At 35.1% G+C, this 20,590-nt stretch overlaps 1 protein-coding gene and 2 long non-coding RNA genes across 3 annotated transcripts in view; 1 reads left to right on the plus strand and 2 right to left on the minus strand.

Moving 5' to 3' along the window:
• Positions 1–1,063: 1,063 nt before the first annotated feature.
• The window catches only part of emilin2a (elastin microfibril interfacer 2a), a 34,464-nt gene continuing 14,937 nt past the window's right edge, over positions 1,064–20,590 (minus strand). Inside the window, exons 6-10 of the mRNA XM_087240980.1 lie at positions 4,901–5,269; positions 4,760–4,813; positions 3,470–3,520; positions 2,296–2,433; positions 1,064–2,219 (exon numbers count right to left, since the gene is read on the minus strand). Coding sequence (XP_087097106.1) covers positions 1,891–2,219; positions 2,296–2,433; positions 3,470–3,520; positions 4,760–4,813; positions 4,901–5,269 — 941 coding nt within the window. The 3' untranslated portion in view covers positions 1,064–1,890. The remainder of the gene's footprint in view (positions 2,220–2,295; positions 2,434–3,469; positions 3,521–4,759; positions 4,814–4,900; positions 5,270–20,590) is intronic.
• LOC141378366 (uncharacterized) lies at positions 6,106–13,816 on the plus strand. Its single transcript, XR_015478645.1, has 2 exons — positions 6,106–6,259; positions 11,849–13,816. It is a non-coding gene; the product is annotated as an uncharacterized LOC141378366 (long non-coding RNA).
• Positions 6,959–10,497, minus strand: LOC137487890 (uncharacterized). Its single transcript, XR_015478629.1, has 5 exons — positions 10,398–10,497; positions 9,659–9,847; positions 9,252–9,409; positions 8,643–8,738; positions 6,959–7,906 (listed from the first exon to the last, which is right to left on the minus strand). It is a non-coding gene; the product is annotated as an uncharacterized LOC137487890 (long non-coding RNA).

Consider the following 20,590-nt stretch of genomic DNA (forward strand, 5'->3'; position numbering starts at 1 on the left):
ATGAAAATGTAGTCCTCATTTATTTACCATAGTATTGTTCTGAAACCTAATACCCTTTAATCATTTGTGAGCAGATCAAAAGAATTCTCACATACTGCTCACATTCATCCATATAATAACACCTTAAGGCCCAATCCTAATTCTTTTTTTTTTACCCCTTTCCCTACCTTTGCCCTTGGCCTTTGAATAGGAGTGTGAAGGGGAAGGGCTTCAAATGGGACAGCACTACAACACCAGCACAAATCATCATATGTCGACACTAGCTCTTCATATGAGATCAACAAGAGACTGCTTTAATTGTTCCAATTGTTTGTTTTTTTGTTAATTATCTTCAGGAAATCATAGAAGGCAACAATATCATGTGGTCATGATATAATGTGGCAATAAGATCGTAACTGTGAAAAAGATTGTGTACTGTGCATTTACACCATGGCCATATTCATCTATAAACACAAAAACAACATTAACATTATAGCAGAATGTTAAAACGCTCATTCCCAGCCACTAGATTTTCTGACAGGGTATTTGAGTGTCACGTGTAAGTATGTTGTGGGACTGCTATACAGGAGTTATTATTATGGATTATAGTGAAATGTTTTTTATTTTTTTCGTTTTCTTTTTTAAAAGCATGATTGTAAAACACGAACGCTTTTATGAATGGTTTCGAGAGTGGTCCTGGAAAATCTCCATTTCAAGGGCTATCTAGCTCTACTTCTTCAAGCTAAAAAGTATTGGGACACGCACACGCCTACCTCTTTTTGTGAAAGTGCAAAACGAGGTGTTGGGGTAAGGGAAACGGATAAGGAGTAGAATTAGGATTGGGCCCAAAACAACACCAGGATACATTTCCATCCCAAGCTATTTCAAACCCTGAATAAAAAATAAGGTATTTGTGACCATTTTATCTCAAAATACAATTGTTTCCCCTCACAACTGAGTTTATAGCACACAATTCTTGCTTTATAACTTGCAACTGTTAAAAATATAAAGGTATAGACTTGCAGTTTCACTCTGAGTTTCTTAGAATTACAAATCTATATCTTACGATTCATTCATTCATTCATTTTCTTTTTGGCCTAGTTCCTTTATTAATATAGAGTAGTAACAGCAGAATTAACCGTCAACTTATCCAGGATATGTTTCACGCAGCGGATGCCCTTCCAGCTGCAACTCCTCACTGGAAAACTCTCATTCACACACGTACACTATGGACGATTTAGCTTACCCAATTCACTTATAGCACATGTTTTTGGACTGTGAGGAAAACCTGAGCACCCTAAGGAAAACAACACGAACACGGAGAAAACATGCAAACTCCACACAGAAATACCAACTGTCACAGGCGAAGCTCGAACCAGTGACTTTCTTGCAGTGAGACTACCCACTGCTACCCACTGCACCACCCTATCTTACGATTGAGATTTTATAACAGCAAGAGTTACGAGTATAAAAGGTCAAAAGTGTGAGCTAAAAAATAGCAAATAACTTCTTTTCTATTCTCTTTTCTTTGTTTATGTTGTGCTGCTTGACACAATCTACATTGTAAAAGCACTATATAAATAAAAAATATTTGAATTAAATTCACTGGCAGAATCAAGCTTCTATACCAGAGTGAATAAACAATGACTTAATATCATTTTTTTTGTGGCTTATCCCTTGAATAACGTGTTATTTTGCAAATGAGTGAGTGAAATCCAGCCATTTCAGTTGGAATCCAGAATCTGAAATTTCACTGAACAGCAGAAATTTCCCTTTGCGTAATTCATAACCTCATCAAACATTGTGCTGGAAGTTTAGTAAAATGGCCACTCCTTTACTTGTGAGGCAGCATGGTGAATGGTTAGACTTTCGTTAAAAGTCACATCGGTCACCCTCTCCGCAGTGACAGGGTTATCTCTTCGCTTGAGGCGAGTAGAGGAATATAGCGCTGAAGGTGGAGAGGATCTCTCTTGATTCGGAGACCGCCAGCTTACCAGCAGTGCGGACCAAGGCCATGGTGTCACCTCTGTGGAGCGGGAGGATGAGGCTGAAAGACGCTGACCCTCCACATGCACACTGATCTTGGGTCAGTCGCAGGTGTCCACTCGAGTAACCCGCCGTGTCCAACTTCTGCACGCTGCGATTGGATACTGAGAGCACAGCTTCTGCATGCTCACCCCGCTGGGCGGATAAAACAGCCGTCACCAGATAACGGCCGTCAGTGGGCACCGTAAAGATCCCTGCCGGAGAGGAAGAGCCACATGAGTGCGGTTTATCTCTTAGACTGGCTTCAGGAAATGGAGACTTTGCACTTACCTGTCTGAGGGTTATAGTGTCCTCCATCGTTGACCAGCACTCTGTCAAAGGCAATGATGCCGAAGTCCCCAGAGAAAGTCTGACGTGTGAGACCAGCAGAGAAAGAAAATGGGTCCATCACCGAGTTCTGCTGTGACACTGTTGTGGAGAAGAGACTTCTGTGAATATTGCATGCTTGAGATTTTTCTAATCTTCTTTCATTTTCCTTCGGCTTAGTCCCTTTATTTATCAGGGATCACCACAGTGGAGTGCACCGCCAACTTATCCAGTATACGTTTACACAGCGGATGCCCTTCCAGGCGCAACCCAGTACTGGAAACGTCCATACACACTCTTTCACACAAATTTAGTTTATTCAATTTACATATAACATGTGTCTTTGGACTGTGCGAGAAACCGGAGCACACAGAGGAAACCCATGCCAACACAGGAAGAACATGCAAACTCCACACAGATATGCCAACTGAACTAGCCAGGACTCAAACTAGCAACATTTTTTCTGTAAGACAACCACTGAGCCACTGCATCGCCTTAGTTTTCTAATCTTGACAAGCGTATTTTGATCACCTTATCAAAATAAATTTGCCACACCTATTCCCAATATGGGATTTTTAAATAAAAACATTCTTCCTGTGGTCATGAAACTGCAGTTTTCCATGTTTTCATATAACTGCTGAGCCTTATTTTCCAAAAAGCATAACATGTCTTCAGAACATAACAACTGTGTTACTTTGTGTGTATATATATATATATATATATATATATATATATATATATATATATATATATATATATATATATATATATATATATATATATATTTCATATTTGAATCCCCACATAATGAACTTTCCATTTAGGCAAAGTAGTTTGAAGACACCTACGCTAAGACCAGTTTTCTTGACGGCATGTGTTTGATGCACATCACTTCTCTCAGTGAAGGTTACACGGTTCCACTTTAATGTGTTATTTTGCACCTACTAATAAATTTACCAGGCAGTGCAAAGAAAATTACACTTGGCAACAATTACAATTTGCACTTGGCAAGTGTTAAATGACAAACTATGCCTGGAATATTTTAAAATCCCTTTTGGCCTTTGAGTGGTGTAATATAATTCGATTGTTTTGATTTGTTATGGGTTTTATTGTATTATATGTTGTGGTGACTTGTTACCTGGAGCAGCAATGGGTCTTTGATGCGCAGGACTCCATGGGACATTGACAGCTGTAATGAGAGGTAATAGTCAAAATAATGTAAATTGTAATCGGAGTATGTAAATTTCATATAGTTCTCACATAAATGACAAAATTGTAAAATAAAAACATCAATAAGTATAGTTTTTTTTCACTGACATGGTTATCACCAGGACTTTTATAAATTTGAGTCTTTAAATGATGTTGTTTTATATAATGTTTAAATCATTTGGCCTGCAGTGCTGAAAAACCAAACACTGTGGGGAAAAAACAAGCCAAACCATAGTAAAAATGTGCCAAAATGTTTAAAAAGTAGTTAAAACCCTTTTGAATGCTTGGCAGCAAAATATTATTAAGAAAAACTAATTATCTTCATAGATTTTTGTTTAAATGCCAGAGGCCTGAAATGTTCTATTCAATGTGTCAATAGGGACAATTTTGTCTTATAAACATAATGCCGAGTTTAAAGCCTCGAAATTCGCCAACAGGTTTTGAGAAATTGCCAACAAACGCCTAAACTATCAAAGACGCAATCTGAGAGAATCACTGATGAGTCGCAGACAACCGTGAGATATTTGGCATGCTTAATATCCGGACCTGTCGGCATTTCAAAATCATGCCAAGTGAAATTTGTTCTGATTGAAAATAGCATCAACGATTACCTACAGCCAATGAGAGAGCAGCATTCAGGCCATCCAGGAAGTTGGGGGAGGAGTTACAAAAATATAGATCACAATATCAACAAGCATGGCTTCGGTTGACAAAATGGCTTCTTTTAGGTCTATTTGGACCCAAGAAATGGAGGAAAAACTAGTGTAAATTAGGCAGGAGCACCTGTGGATGTTTGCGCAATACCACAACCGGGTTGAAAGAGACAAAAAGTTGGAAAGAAATTGCTAATTTCCCTCAAAAGCCAGGTTTCTACCCACTAACAGCTTCTTTCTCATTATGTAGTTCATAACAAAATATTTACTACATGCCCTCACATTGTTTTCATGTGACTTCTAGCGTGTGTTTGACTGTGAGATGTAGTTTGTGGACTGAGATTCTTCCTATTGTAATGTCATGCAGTGTGAAACACCCTGTGGCAGATCCATCTTGCAGTGTGAACACAGCAGTGATGGAATGTTACCCCAGATAGTCATGCATTGCAAAAACATCTGTAATGCGACTACTTTGAAAATCGTGCAGTCTGAACTCTGCATGAGAATACAAAGATTTAACAATCCATCCGAAGTATGCCAACACTGAAAATCAACGAAAAATCTACCTGCTGGAGGAGGCTGTTTGGTATCATATGAGACAGGGTTGACAGGAGGATAACCTATAAAGGAAAATAAAGACCCTTAAATCGTTTCAAGCATGAGCTTCCAAATTATATTCCATCGTCTCATCGTCTTTTGCTTTATACCTGGAGCTCCTGCAAATCCTGTAACAGGTGTTTTGGTGTCCTCTGAGCTCTGATCCCGTCTGACCGTGACCCTGCGCACATACCCAGGTGGACCAGCCTGTCCGGTGACCACCACAGGCTCGTGGATGACTGGTTGCTGGGGTTGTATGTGGTAGATGGGACGTCTTGGGTTACTGGGTGGCTGAGGGTAGTAGGGTCGGTGTGGGACGTGCGGCTGCTGGCGCACATGGGGATGGCCGGTGGGTGCTGGCACTGTCCTGTGGGGTATGATCAATGGTATGTTGATATGAGGAGCATATGGTCTCATGGGTTTTGTTGGAGCTCTAGTGTCAGGGACAGACACTGGTTTCTCTTGCCGAACAGGCAGTCCTGTAAGAGAAAATAAGATGGAGATTTATTTAACATAATACACCCAAATGGACCAATGACACAATTAAAGGTGCCCTATAATGACAATCTGGGTATACCAAGGTAAAGTAGAAGAGATCAGAATATGGAAATGATTTCTGTGTGGAGTTTGCATGTTCTCCCCAGTAAAACCCCAGTGGACAACGAGACAATCAGAAGACCAACAAACTGTGATGAGACTCACGGGCCATGCCCTCCGCATTTGCATGTACGACTACTTTTAGGTTGTTCATTCAGACCTGACTTCATCTCATCTGGCTCTGAGATCATCAATATGCTCGCCTCAGGTTGTGTTTGATAAGCAACAACATTTTCTAGTGAGAAAACTATAATAGTTTCCCTCCATTAGTTATTTTAAAGCTTGTATTTACCTTACTAAATATGTGGGACTTCTATTTTCAAAACGCAACCACAGATTGTTTACTATGCGTTGCTGGGTAACAACATGTGCTTCAGAATGCAAAATGCAAAATTTACAGATTATACATTTACTCAGCTCTACTTTGAAGAGGCATAAGGTACAGTTGAAACCAGAAGTTTACATAAATTCTATGAGAAGGAACATAACCTTTTTTTTTTTTTAAATGTCTGATGGTATATCATACTAAACGTTTACTATTTTAGGTTCGTTAGGATTACCTAAATGATTTACATTTGCTAAATGCCGGAATAATGAGAGAATTTTTTTTATTATTATTAATATCTAGACCAGGGGTGGCCAACCCTGTTCCTGGAGAGCCACCTTCCTGGAGATTTCAGTTGCTACCCATATCGAACACACCTGAACCAATTAATTAGGACCTGAACACCACATGATAATGACAGGCAGGTGTGTTTGATATGGGTTGCAACTGAAATCTGCAGGAAGGTGGCTCTCAAGGAACAGGGTTGGCCACCCCTGATCTAGACAGTAAAAAGTTTACATACATTTCTTTGGTATTTCTTTACACTGTAAAAAAAAAAAGTTGAGTAAACTTAAAATAATTAGGCAACCTATCACACATAGCTTTTTGAGTTAACTCAACAAACAGGGTTTGAAGACCAGTGAACTCAAAATATTTTGTTGAATTCTTTAGTTCTCTGAACAAAAAGTATCATGTTCACCCAACAAGACATTTTTGTTTGCTGAACAAAAAATATCATGTTCATTCAACAAGACATTTTTGTTTGCTGTACAAAAAATATCATGTTAACCCAACAAGACATTTTTGTTTGCTGAACAAAAAATATCATGTTCAACCAACAGGATATTTTTGTTTGCTGAACAAAAAATATCATGTTCAACCAACAGGATATTTTTGTTTGCTGAACAAAAAATATCATGTTCAACCAACAGGATATTTTTGTTTGCTGAACAAAAAATATCATGTTCAACCAACAGGATATTTTGTTTGCTGAACAAAAAATGTCATGTTCACCCAACAAGATATTTTTGTTTGCTGAACAAATATTATCATGTTTACTCAACAAGATCTTTTGTTTGCTGAACAAAAATTTTCACGTTTATTCAACAAGATCTTTTGTTTACTGAACAAAAATGATTATGTTTACCCAACAAGATTTTTTTAGTTTACTGAACAAAATAAAACAAACTGATTCATTATGCATTTACTATTAATTTTTAGGATTCAAATTAAATACACAAGAATAGTCAATTCACTTTTTTTTATTTTTAACTGTGTTCAAATCACAATCCAAAACATTTGCATACAAAATCAGCATTTGACATTAGCCGTGTTCAGCATTGGGCTAGTTTGTACACAACTAGTACTGAATGTTTCCAGATTTGAAAAGATTGTACACTGCCTCAACATAAAATAACTGGCAACCTTACTAAAACCAAGCTATTAGTGTGTCTAAACACTCAAACCAGGTGAATATACAATCATCTAATCAGAGTAAACCCTAAAAGCCACTCCATTCATACAGTCTTTAAAGTGTACTGCACTTTTGTCAACAAAGTACATAAAGTCCAAAAACAGACCTCAAAACATTGAAACAGTGGCACATTAGGAAGTGGTCACGGGTCAGTTGCCGTTACTGTGTGGAGTTTGAATGTTCTCCCTGCGTTCACGTGGGTTTCCTTTGGGTTCTCCGGTTTCCCCCACAGTCCAAAGACGTGTGGCACAGGTGAATTGGGTAGGCTAAAATTGTCCGTAGTGTATGTGTGAATGAGTGTGTATGGATGTTTTCCAGAGATGGGTTGCAGCCGGAAGGGCATACGCTGCCTAAAACAAGTTCATTGCGCTGTGAAGACCCCAGATTAATAATGGGACTAAGCCGAAAAGAAAATGAATGAATGAATGAACTGAACTCTCGCAGATCATGTGCCACCAACCTCCATAAAACATGCTGAATCACTTAAAAAGTATATTTGAGTTCTTTTGGGTGTTCCATATTCAGTCTATACAAGAGGCTGAACAAGTAAGCGAAGGCTGCAGGCAGATGTGTGATATCCTGAAGTACTATGGCCTCCTCCAAGATTTTAGCGAGGTTCATCACATATTGCAGGGATGCAGAAGTGCCATTATCATCTTCCACCACAGTGAAGATTCCAATCCTTTAATCTCTGGTGCTGTGGTCTTCAGGGTCCGTGTCCTTATAGGAGATTAAGTAATGGGAAAATTAATTGATGTGTAATATTAATTACTACTTATTAATGTTATTACTATTATGCAAAGAAAATAAAAACATGTAATACTTTCGTACATACAAACAGTAACACTTTGAATAGTCTATAATATATAATAATTGAACAATATATTGACAACTTTTTAATATTTAGCAATTTTTTAAACTTTTATTTTACATAAAATTGCAAAGATTTACTTTTATTTGATACAGTTTCAATTGTGAAAGTTGTTTATTGTCCTGTTTAGAATATAACTGAGCCTTTAATTGTCATTCATAAGGGATTTATAAAGCATAAATAGTCCTCACTTTAGATTAGGTCACAACTGGATGAAGTTAAGCTCATAAAGCATATACTAACATACAAAGTAACTATTATTACATACCTTAATATTAGGATATTTAAATGTTAATTTGAATAGTTTATTAATCGTGTACTTAAGCATTCTGAATGATCTTAAAAACACCAACTATTCTTAAATAACTGGTTTGTAAATAATGCAATACTTAAATTAGTAATACAAATGAATCATTAAAGTCAAAAAAAATACAATCATTGAGCACTTCATGTAGAGTTATGCTTAACAGAAAATAAATTAACTATTCGCTAATACTAAATAAATTATTTATAGCGTGCAGCTATTGAAAGTGTTACCAAGCAGACTAATAAATGTAGAATAGGGTATGAAAATGGGTAACTTACCAGACATATCTTGAGAAAGCAAGCAGAATTTTTACGAAGAAAAATTGGCAATCCCTCAAGAGCTGCTCTTTCTCGATCGGTGACAATATCAGTGACCTAAAGGAAAGTCATTTACAAAGGGTGTTTTACAATCTTATTGTTTTGTAAGTAAAAATGTACTTAGTACATTTAAATGAGCATAGTATTTTATTCATGCTGTTGAAAAAACACATGGCTTTATTTTTAAAAAAGAATTTTGTGGTTTCCATACAATGGAATTTGATAATGGTTGTGTTGGCAAATTTAGAAAAATGTTTAGTTTCATGTGACAATTACTTTGAGTTAAAAACTACAGCTATTATTTTCTATTTTCCTCTTTGAATGTATTCATTTGAAATGGTCACTCAAAACAAGTGAAACATCTGTTATTTATCTTACTTCCATCTCACAATCAAAACACAACTTGACACAATTAAAATGAATGCAAAAGGGCTGGACAATTAAATTGTTGCAATTACGTTTTATTAGACTGTATTACCTGAGCATGAAATTCTTGACAGGACAAAATATGTTGCACATGTTAAAAACATCAGACGGGTGTATAAGAAAAAAAAAAATCTTAATGAGTACCTGCTCATCCATCTTGTTTAAAGTTGTATCCATCTCTGGACCCATTGAATCCCTTCTTTTCTGTAGAGTTTCAGGAGAGGTGCTGTATATTTATCAAGTCACTCGATTAACTGTCTCAGGAGATCTACATTACAGATCTGAGAAAACTCTGTGCAGATCTACAATATTCAAAAAAAACATACATATTAATTTTTACACATAATATATATATATATATATATATATATATATATATATATATATATATATATATATATATATATATATGTAAATGTAAATATTTAAATGTTCAAATGCTGAATACAGATGTATTTTGAATTACCTATAATAATAATGTTGTTTGTTATTTTTAGCATTATCATTACTACCTTGAATGAAACCAAAGCAATTGCAATAAAGTGACTTACCTCTTCCTTAAAGTCCAGGTTATCTCTCTCTAATTTCTTCCTGGCTAAATCTCAACAACTTCTTTTGGGCAAAGAGAAAAGGTTTCTTGCATCTGCTGGTGAATGACCGTCAAATTTCACTGATGATAACAAGTCTCACCTCCTCAAGGAAATCTTGCATTGAATTATGTCATTGTCAATATTTCAGTCCTTTTGAGCAAAAAGAAAGAAAAATATATATTTAGCCCTTTATATTTTTTATGTAAATAAAAGCTAGCTGACTGTTAAAGCAAGTTGGTCTGAATATGATAGACATTTAGTCGAGCTAACAAATCAAGCAATGAATTACATGAAAATCACACGATTTTCACACAAATTACACAGTTAAACACGTCACCGTTTGTTCCACTGGCTCTGGTTCGAAGGGAAAAAAGGTTATGATGTGCGCAATGCTGACAGCAATCTAGATAAACAGGACATAATGTTATATTTGACTTGGATACCTGATCTGGTATGTTATATGATACTCATTGTATTAATCGTGAGTTATTAAAGCAAATGACTCGATTGAAATCGCTATTTGTTTCAAATACATTCACTCTAAACTTTTATTGATGTAAATAGCCAAAACCAAGTGCACGAAACAAGTAACTCACGGCTAAATTATAACAAATAGTTCCGTATTAGGATACAAGCGCACATCAAAGCCAACATATCAAATAATATAACGTTAGATGACAACAAAAAAAGACATACATACCTATGATTTAGCAGAAACGTCGTTGGCCTGCTCTTAACTAGGGATGGCTGACGTGAAACTGATGTTTTGACACAGTGTCGAGATCCCGAAGCGCAAGTGTTTCGAATCACTGCACCGAAGCATGATCCGAAGCTCCCAAGTCACGTGACTGAAGTGTTTCGAAACACCTAGTCACGTGACTAAAGCGATTCAAAGCATCGATCAGCTTAGAAACGTTTCGAGACCTGGTGAATCCTAATTTGACTGCCAAGCTCTCCAAATTATCTTCGTCTGAAATGGCTTAGAGCACTGTGGGTTTGCTTATTGATTCTATGCTTAGCATGATGTTTTGGGTTCGAATCCCGTCTTCGAAATCATGGTTTTATGTATTTTAATCATGTTTCTGTTTTGTGTAGCCTAAATAGGATACAGCTACAGTTACGCCATCAATTTAGCATCATTTTTGTAACACTGTAAAACAATAATAAATATTTTTACAGTATGGTTGGGTTTAGGGTTTGGGTAGACATTAATAAAATACAATAAATGGGAAATTTAATGAATAATATAAATAATTCTTGATAACTTCAGGCCACCGTTTTTGATCTAGCAACAACCCTGTTTTAAGACAAAAACAAGACATATTTATTCACAAATTGTTTATTCGGATATCAGACCAATGTTGAAACAAAACGATACAAGAGCAAAGCATTACCATCTGGTATTAAAGCATTTTAAAACAACTGCTACTGACTGGCTTCGAAATCTACTACTCCTGCATGGATGTCTGACACCTTAACCACTGTACTATGTTACTTGAAGGATTCCACATTCACAAAGTGGGGTTTAATCCCTCAATTTGTTCAATCGTTCTTTGCTGAAGCTGTTTCAGTGCAATATATATAAAAAATGACCACTAAATGTCACTGTAGAGTAAGGTTTCGAAACGTTTCGAAGCTTCGACACATTTGCTTCGACTGTTTCAGTGTTTCACGAAGCCTCGCTTTGCCCACCACTACTCTTAACCGCTCTATCACGGTCTCTCACATCATTAATACACTGGTAAAATAGATCGGGCAGTCAGATGGGTAGCACATCGCACAAAAACATGTATACAATTATATACAATCGATTATGAAAACGATTGACACGTAGCTCCGCAGAAAGAAAGATGGTTCGTTTTGTCGCGCGCACGTGACAGGTACCCCCTGCAGTGAGCTATGGAAGTAAATTGCGCATGCGTCAGAAGCTTATAAGGCGCATGCGCCAACAAGAAGGGCACGCATCAACGCAAAACTAAGAATTTTGTATTAGTTCAACGAAATATTTTAAGTTTTTCACATTGAAGCACCATATTTGTTGAACAAACTAACTATTATTTGTCAGCATTTCAAATGAAAATATTTAAATTCAGTTAACTTATTAATCTTTGTTCAGAGGACTTTTTGAAAGTTGGCGTTTTTACAGTGTAGCTTTGCTTTTAAACTGGTTAACTTTGGTCAAATGTTTTGGGTATCCTTCTACAAGCTTCTCACAATAGTTTGAAGGAACTTTGGCCCATTCCTCCTGACAGAATTGGTGTAACCGAGTCAGATTTGTTGGCTGTCTTGCTTTCACAAGTTTTTTCAACTCTGCCCACAAATTTTCTGTAGGATTGAGTTCAGGGCTTTGTGATGGCCACTCCAAAACATTCACTTTTTGTGACTCAGTTGTCTTCAAAGCACATTTGAACTCATTTGGCAGTATGCTTGGGATCATAGTCTGTTTGGAAGACCCATTTGTGGCCAAGTTTTAATTTCCTGGCTGATGTCTTGAGATGTTGCTTCAGTATTTGTACACAATGTTCTTCCCTTCATGATGCCATCTATGCTGTGAAGTGGACCAGTCCCTTCTGCAACAAAACATCCCCACAACATAATGCTGCCACCCCCATACTTAGTTGGGGTGGCGTTTCCAGGCTTGTAAACTTTCCCCTTTGTCCTCCAAATGTAACACTGGTTATTATGGCCAAATAGTTCAATCTTAGTTCCATCAGACCACAGGACATGTCTCCAAAAATTATTCTTTTTCCCAGTATAATTTAGCAAATTGTTATCTGGCTTTTTTGCTGATTCTGGCCTGTTGATTTTCCCATGTTTTCACACAAGGAAGCAGTGTGTTTGAGGTTTTCCTTAAATATTAACATACAGTTGTGCCTCTAATTAACTCAAATGTTTTCAATTAGCCAATCAGAAACTTCCAAAACATTGACACCCTCATCTGAGCTTTTTTTTAGAGGCATAATGATCTCATTTTATGTCAACTTGACTTTCAAAAAAGTTATAACAATATCTCTCTCATTATTCTTCTATTAAGTATAACAGAAACAACGCAACTTACCTAAAAGAGAAAAAGTTTAGTCACATTAACATCTGACTTTTTAAAAATAGTTATGTGCCTGTTTATACAGTGTGTGTAAACTTCTTGTTTCAACTGTATATTTTATTCTATCTTTTGTTAATTCATTGTGTTTATTATAAAATTTGAAGCGTATGTTTTAACAAACACATGTAGACTGTGTCAACTGTCATATGTTTATGCAGATAATATTAAGTTCTGGCTGTGTTTTCTTTGACATTATAACTTAATAATACAACCTATTACATCTCTATCACTCTCTTTTTTTCATGTTTAATCATCATTTTCCCTTTATCCACATCTTTTTAGCAAAATAGGTTATCGTTACTCTGATTGGGTTTATATTTGTCTCTGTTCAGCAAATATCATGCGGTGTGTGTTTGTGTGTGAGAGCTGCACATCAGAGTGGAGCTCATTAATATTCATGACACAACCTATATATGGTCAATTATGGACTTTCTGATTTTAAGGGGATTATAATGGAGTAGTAAATTAGCCTATAAAACTGTTTCTGGATTTTTTTTTAACTTGCTGAAACCATAAAGCTACTATGTAGATATCAGAGAACAATTTAAGTTATTAAACCAATGCAGTATATGACACCTTTAAAAACAACAGCTCAGTGACATGTGCTTCTTTACAACTATTTGGGTTTATCTATGTTGTTTATAGTTTGTAATTATTATCCAGTTTGTATTTATTACATCAGATGCTTACAAAAACTGTAACTGATTGTGAAATATTATAATGTATTAATACATTTTTTTTTTTAATGGCAAAGATGAAGCTGAACTCCAGCATACTGGAGCCTTTGTTGTCTCATGAGTCTCCACAAATGAGTTTATTATTATTTATTGTTGCTAAAATAAAAAAATAAAAACTGCTGCTTAATTGTTTGAGCACACCTTTTGTCATTGATGTTAGAATGTAAAGTCAAGAATGTCAACATTAATCTTACATCAAAATATTTTGTAACTGGGGTTTTGAATAATTGTTTAAAAGAAATAGTTTACCCTAAAAATAAAATATTTTGTCCATCGTTATGTTGTTCTAAAGTTTATTTTGCTGTGGAACAAAAATGACATTTTGAAGAACAGAGGCTTTTGCACAAGAACAGGAACTAGCCATCAGGGAAGTCAGTTGAGAAATAAATCTCCCCCTAGGGCCGTTTTCCTGCTTGTATTTGCACCATTTCACCACCACTCTAAAGTGTCAGCTGACAGCAATTTTATTGAAGGGCAGCATTTAAAAAAGTCAGCAACTGAAAGCCAGAGATGTGCCTGAACTTTGGTTTGTTATATGTAAACAGTGCTTGTGTTAGAATCTACCGAGAAGTAGATCTAATTTAGTCCAGTTAAAAAGCAATCCTGTAACAAATTATTTCCTACAACTTGTACAGGGCAAAACGCCAAGTACTTCTTCTAACATTTTTGAATGTTCCTCTGGTGCAGTATTACCAACTCTGTGTAATCGAACATTCATTGTATGATGGAAATTCATTTAACATTTTATTTGATGGTGTTCTTGTTGCGGTGTAACTATTCATTTAACTACTGTGTAACATTAGTTCAGTCACACTTTACAATAGGGTTTCATTAGTTAATGTACACTACCGGTCAAAAGTTTATGGTCAGTCTGATTTTTAATATTTTAAAATAAGCATATCCTGCTAACCAAAGCTGCATTTAAAAGTAGTTTATAATTTCATTTAATCATTTATTCCAGTAATTTTAAAAATGCATTTTCAGCTTCATTACTCCAGTCTTAAGAGTCACTCTAATATTATTATTAATAATAATAATAATAATAATAATAATAATAATAATAATAATAATAATAATAATAATAATAATAATAATAATTATTATTATTATTATTATTATTATTATTATTATTATTATTATTGGGCGAGGCAGTGGCGCAGTAGGTAGTGCTGTCGCTTCACAGCAAGAAGGTGGCTGGTTCGAACCTCGGCTCAGTTGGCATTTCTGTGTGGAGTTTGCATGTTCTCCCTGCCTTCGCGTGGGTTTCCTCGGGGTGCTCCGGTTTCCCCCACAGTCCAAAAACATGTGGTACAGGTGAATTGGGTAAGCTAAATTGTCCATAGTGAATGTGTGTGTGGATGTTTCCCAGAGATGGGTTGCGGCTGGAAGGGCATCCACTGCGTAAAAACCTGCTGGATAAGTTGGCGGTTCATTCCGCTGTGGCGACCCCGGATTAATAAAGGAACTAAGCCGACACGAAAATGAATGAATGAATTTACATTTAATAAATGCCACCTTGATGTACAGAATAATTTTCTATAAATTTGCATTTATTAATCATTAACACACATTTACTAATGCCTTATTACAATCCAAATCCATGCTTGTTAGCATTAGATAATGCACTATGAGTTAATGAACTAAATGACATGAACTAACATTAACACAGTAAGAAATGCATTGTTCATTGTTTGTTCATGTTAGTAAATGCATTGACTAACATTAACTAATAGAACCTTGTTGTAAAGTGTTATACATTCCATAAATTTATTATATAGTTAGGGTTAATATGTTGGTTACATTTAAGGTTAGTTGCATGTAATTATGCATAATTAATTGTAACTACTGTAGTAAGTACACTGAGCTTGTATAACATTTCTATTAACGTCTTATTTTGTATTTAAACAAACTAATTTCGATCAATCAATTAATTTGGGCTAAATTATTCCTGTCATGCCTAATGACAATCACAAAAATATACGTTAACATACACCAGCTCTTTTTTAAAGAGAATGCATAAATCATCTAACGACATTTAACCCATAAAACGTAACATCGGTTAACCTCTGATGTTTTTACTAGTTCTTCAGGCAAACTTTAAAAGTATTTTGCGATGCTTCTAAATAAACAACACAGAAAACTTTAATGTTCAAATCAAGTGATTTTGAACTTCACAGCGCACCCTATTTATAAAGGTTTTTGGTCTTTGTACAGTGCCGTCAGCTCAGGAGTCTAATGAGGGAGAAAACTTGTTTTCAGCTCACACTTCCAGCCCAGAAAATCTCACACATCTCACACACTTTTACGAAACCTTGTATTTTCTCTTTAATCCCTCTTTTCTGTCAGTGGGTTACAAGCTTTTATACAGCGATGCGAGAAAACAACTTTCCCGTCCTACCAGATGCTGCTGCCTAAATTGAGAATTGTAATGCGTCATTCCTGACATTAGGGTCTATTTGGACACTCAATTCTATTGGCTGCTGTGGGAAGTGATTCAAAAAGGGGTGGAGCTCGAATCCCAGGGGTTCATTCCAAGCTAATCAACCGGCAAAATGGACACAGCTAAAATCCTGCGTCAGTGCTGTTTGTCTGCATTGAAGCTGTTGTCTAGATATCAGATTTCATAAAAATATATTCCCACCCACACATCGCATCTCCCAAGAGATAATGGGCATCTATCTGTGTGTTTCCCACAAGTCTGTTTGGCAGTCTGAGCAAATAACAGACTCGTCACACACGCATAATGCCTCACGGCAGCAGCACAAACACATGTTTCAGAGTAAATCATAGAGATGCTGATTTAAAATACTGGATGAGGGGACTGAGGCGACACAGAGCTGCGGGTTTAATGAGTCAAAAACATTCATATGCAATTAGGGATTTGCCACCCTGTGATGTGGAGAGAAAAGCATATTTAGCTGATGAACGGGAGACTGAATGTGAATGGTCCTCTATTGGGTGTGGTGATTTTGTGCATAGATACATCAACACAAACACACGCAATGTGAAGCAAGTTGCACCCTGCTCAAATGGCCAGACCTCTTTATTTTGGCCAGTTTGAGAACTTCTACATCAGTTTCTGGACGTTTTTTTTAAACTAAGACTGACACTGAAGGTGTGGTCATGTTTTACAGGAATTGTGGTGACTGTGAGATTCTGACTAAGCCAAATTAAAATTTAAAATGTACAGTTGAAGTCAGAATTATGTTGATTTTTTTTTTCCTTTTTTTATATATATTTTTTAAATGATGTTTAACAGAGCAAGGAAATTTTCACAGTATGTCTGATAATATCTTTTCCACTGGAGAAAGTCTTATGTTTTTATTTCAGCTAGAATAAAAGCAGTTTTTAGCTTTTTAAAAAACACTTTAAGGTCAATATTATTAGCCTCTTTAAGCTGTTTTTTTCTATAGTCTACAGAACAAACCATCATAACTTGCCTAATTACCCTAACCTGCATAATTAACCTAGTTAAGCCTTTAAATATCACTTTAAGCTGTATAGAAGTGCCTTGAAAAATATCTAGTCAAATATTATTTACTGGCTAAGATAAAATAAATCAGTTATTAGTGTTGAGTTATTAAAATTATTATGTTTAGAAAAAATCTTCTCTCTGTTAAACAGAAATTGGGGAAAAAATAAACAGGGGGGCCAATAATTCTGACTTCAGCTGTATATATTTTTCAATAACTTAATATAATTTTATATTTTTAATAACTTTAAATAATTTTATATTTTATTACACTTTCATTACAGTAAGTCGCTTGTCAATAAAATCCGTTTCAACATGTCAAACATTGCATCAGCACACACAGAAACCGCCAAAAAGAAGACAAATTTGTAAAACCTAATTCTTCAACAACTGAACACAATGTCTCATTTTCCACACCATTTCGTGTCAAAAGTCCTTTGTATACTTAAAAAACACAAAATTAATCACCACCCCATCTTCCTCAGATAATCCTTCAAACTTTTTTATATCTGCTCTTATAAATGGCTTGTTTAGTCTGCCCTAAAACAAGCTTTAATAACACATATAAAGCAAAAAAAAATTCACAGAAAAGAGTTAGTTAAAAGTGAAAATATTTTCCCACAGCAAAAATTAAGGTTTCAGTCTGTCAAATTTCATATATGCATGAAAAATAGTTTCTCTTTTTGAGCAATAAAAAATGACGGTCACACTTTACAATAAGGTTCATTAGTTAATGTTAATTAATGCATTTACTAACATGAACAAACAATGAACAATACATCTACTACTGTTTTTGTTCATGTTAGTTAACATTAGTTAATGAAAATACAGTAGTTCATTGTTAGTTCATGTTAACTCATGGTGCATTAACTAATGTTAACAAGCATGGACTTGGATGTTAATAATGCATAAGTAAATGTTCATTATTTATGATTATTATTATGATTAATAAATGCTGTACAAGTGTTGTTCATGATTAGTTCATGTCAGTAAATAATACATTACAATACAAATAATAGCATTAACTAATGAACCTTATTGTAAAGTGTTAACACAATGACATCATGATTGAGAATTAAAATAAAACCATTAACCTCAATAGCACAGCGACATCCACTGCACAGCTTTTACATCAGTTTCTCATCCCAAAGAGAGAAACTTTAACTTAGACACAGATTGGAGATGCATTCACGCCATCACAGAATTCCCTTGATTACAATCAGAATCGGAATCTTTGTTGTCATTGTAAAAAAATACAAAGAAATGTATGTTTGCCCTTCCCCTCAGTGCAGCCCTAATTGTAAAAAACAACAACAATATTAACAAGAATTAAAAAGGTAAAAATGCAACAATAATTATCACAGTACAATGTAAGAAGTGTGTATAAAGTGTGTATAAAGTGGCAAGTGCATTTTCCAGCAGCTTTTAAGCTTAAAAGTCAGTCAAATGTTGGCCAGAAAAGCATACTGTCTGTGCATATAAAGTGGCAAGTGCAAGATTCTAGAACTAGTTAAAAAAAAAAAAAACTATAACCTCATACAATTTATAGTTAAAACTTGTAATCTGAGAGCTCTGACACCTGCCCCATGACCTCTCGATCTTGGCCTTATCAAACCTAAGAAATTCCACATTAGCTTCTTGACCAAATAACTTAAACTTGGACCCAGATGTGAACACACTTAAACAGACAGACTTAAATATTTAGTTCATCCTTTAATGTAAATAATATTGTTAATTACCTCATGTTGTTCTAATCCCCTGACACTCCCCCTGTCGATCCTTGAAACAATAATTAAGATTTTTTAGATGAAATCCAAGAAAAGTCCAGTAAAGGGACAGAAAACATGGCCAACATTTATTTTGACTTCAGTGGTTCAAGTGTAGTCTCACTGTAAAAAATGCAGGGTTCCACACAATACCTTCATGTTGGCCCAACACATATCGATAAAGTTATTAAAATGGAACTGGAATGAACATATAACAATTAAGTTGTACCAAAAAACCTTAAGAATTGTGCTGTTTCAACTCATTTTACTACTCAAGTAGTTTTAGCAAACAGCAAAAGTCATTTTTGAGTGCATACAAAGCTCCAAAAACCCTTTTGTGTGCCAACAAAACTAATTGGAGCTTCATATGATTACAGTTGAACTACTGAATTCAATTTTCTGATGATCTTTTTGGTTCCGCTTCTGGACTTTAAAAGTCAAATGGGTAAGAGAGCTCTCGGATTTCATCTAAAATATCTTCATTTGTGTTTTGAAGAACAAATGAACAAATGGATTTAAATGGGGGAATGAGAACATAATTTTCATTTTTGGGTAAATTAACTATGTAAGGTCTCATCACACTACATCGGAATTGTCATAATTATGATATCCTGACTAGTAAAAATTGTTTACAACCTCCTAAATCTGAGTTTTTTCAGAGCTCCAACAACTACCGTATGACAGCTGTACCCCCTGACTGCAGCACAGTTATGTAAGCACTGTGTTCAGGCATTGATAGCGCATAATTCCAAATCTGAACAGCTCACATACTCACAAGAAGAACATCACATGCTGGCATCTTAAAATGAAACCCCACTGGTGAATGCTGAAACCCCAAGGTGAATCCCCCTAATGACCAGTTATTTAAAAGCAGACTAGACCCTGTTAAAACCTGCTATTAAGATTTTTTTTTTCTTCCTTGATATAATCACAAGTGCACAATCTTAAATACAGGTGTAAACGGGATCTAAAACGTTGAGCTTGTCCACTTACAACCACTTTTAGATGTAGCTGAAAACTGATTTACTCTGTTTTTGTAGTTTAAAAGCTCATGTGGCTGAATGTGTTCAAACAGATATAAAAAAACAGCTACTATCTGCCTGCTGAGCTAATTCGTTATAGGATATGAACATTATAGGACGTGTTGTTAAAGCACAATAGGTAAATGGGGTTTAAACTGAGCCATGTACAATCAGTAAGATTGGTTTGAAGGCAAAATAAAGAAGTAAAAAGTACAATGTTCTCTTATATAGGTCAAGATTGTTTCAAAAACCCACTGTGAACAATTGGGGCAGAGGAGAAATGAATGCTGATTCTTATGTGCTTTTATCTAACCCATCTAAGATGTTGCAAGGCTATATTTTTAGTAAAAATAATAACCAAAAAATACATTGTTCAAAAATACATGGGTCAAAATTATACATTTTTCTTATATGCCAAAAATAATTACAATAAAAAGTAAAAAGATATTTTGTAAATGTCCTACTGATGTAAATAAATATATAAAAACTTTTTTTAAAAATACTGAGAAAATCTTTTGTATTTTTTATTGTTTTTCAGCTAAATATTGTACAGTCTTAACAAACCACACATCAGATCTTTATGTAAATGGTATTCAGTAGCATTTTAAATACCAGAAATCAGAATACAAATTTTACAAATTCTAAATAAATTAAAAAATAAAATATTTTTCACAAAATGTATTCACAAAAATTTCATTATTTTTATAATTAGTTAATCGTTGTATTTAAAGCAAAGGAAAAAATATGGATGTGGTTTCAGTCACCTAAATGAGTCGTGATAAAAATGCCTGAT

The sequence above is a fragment of the Danio rerio genome, chromosome 2 (genome assembly GCF_052040795.2).
Source record: "Danio rerio strain M-AB ecotype USA chromosome 2, GRCz13ab, whole genome shotgun sequence".
Classification (NCBI taxonomy): domain Eukaryota; kingdom Metazoa; phylum Chordata; class Actinopteri; order Cypriniformes; family Danionidae; genus Danio; species Danio rerio.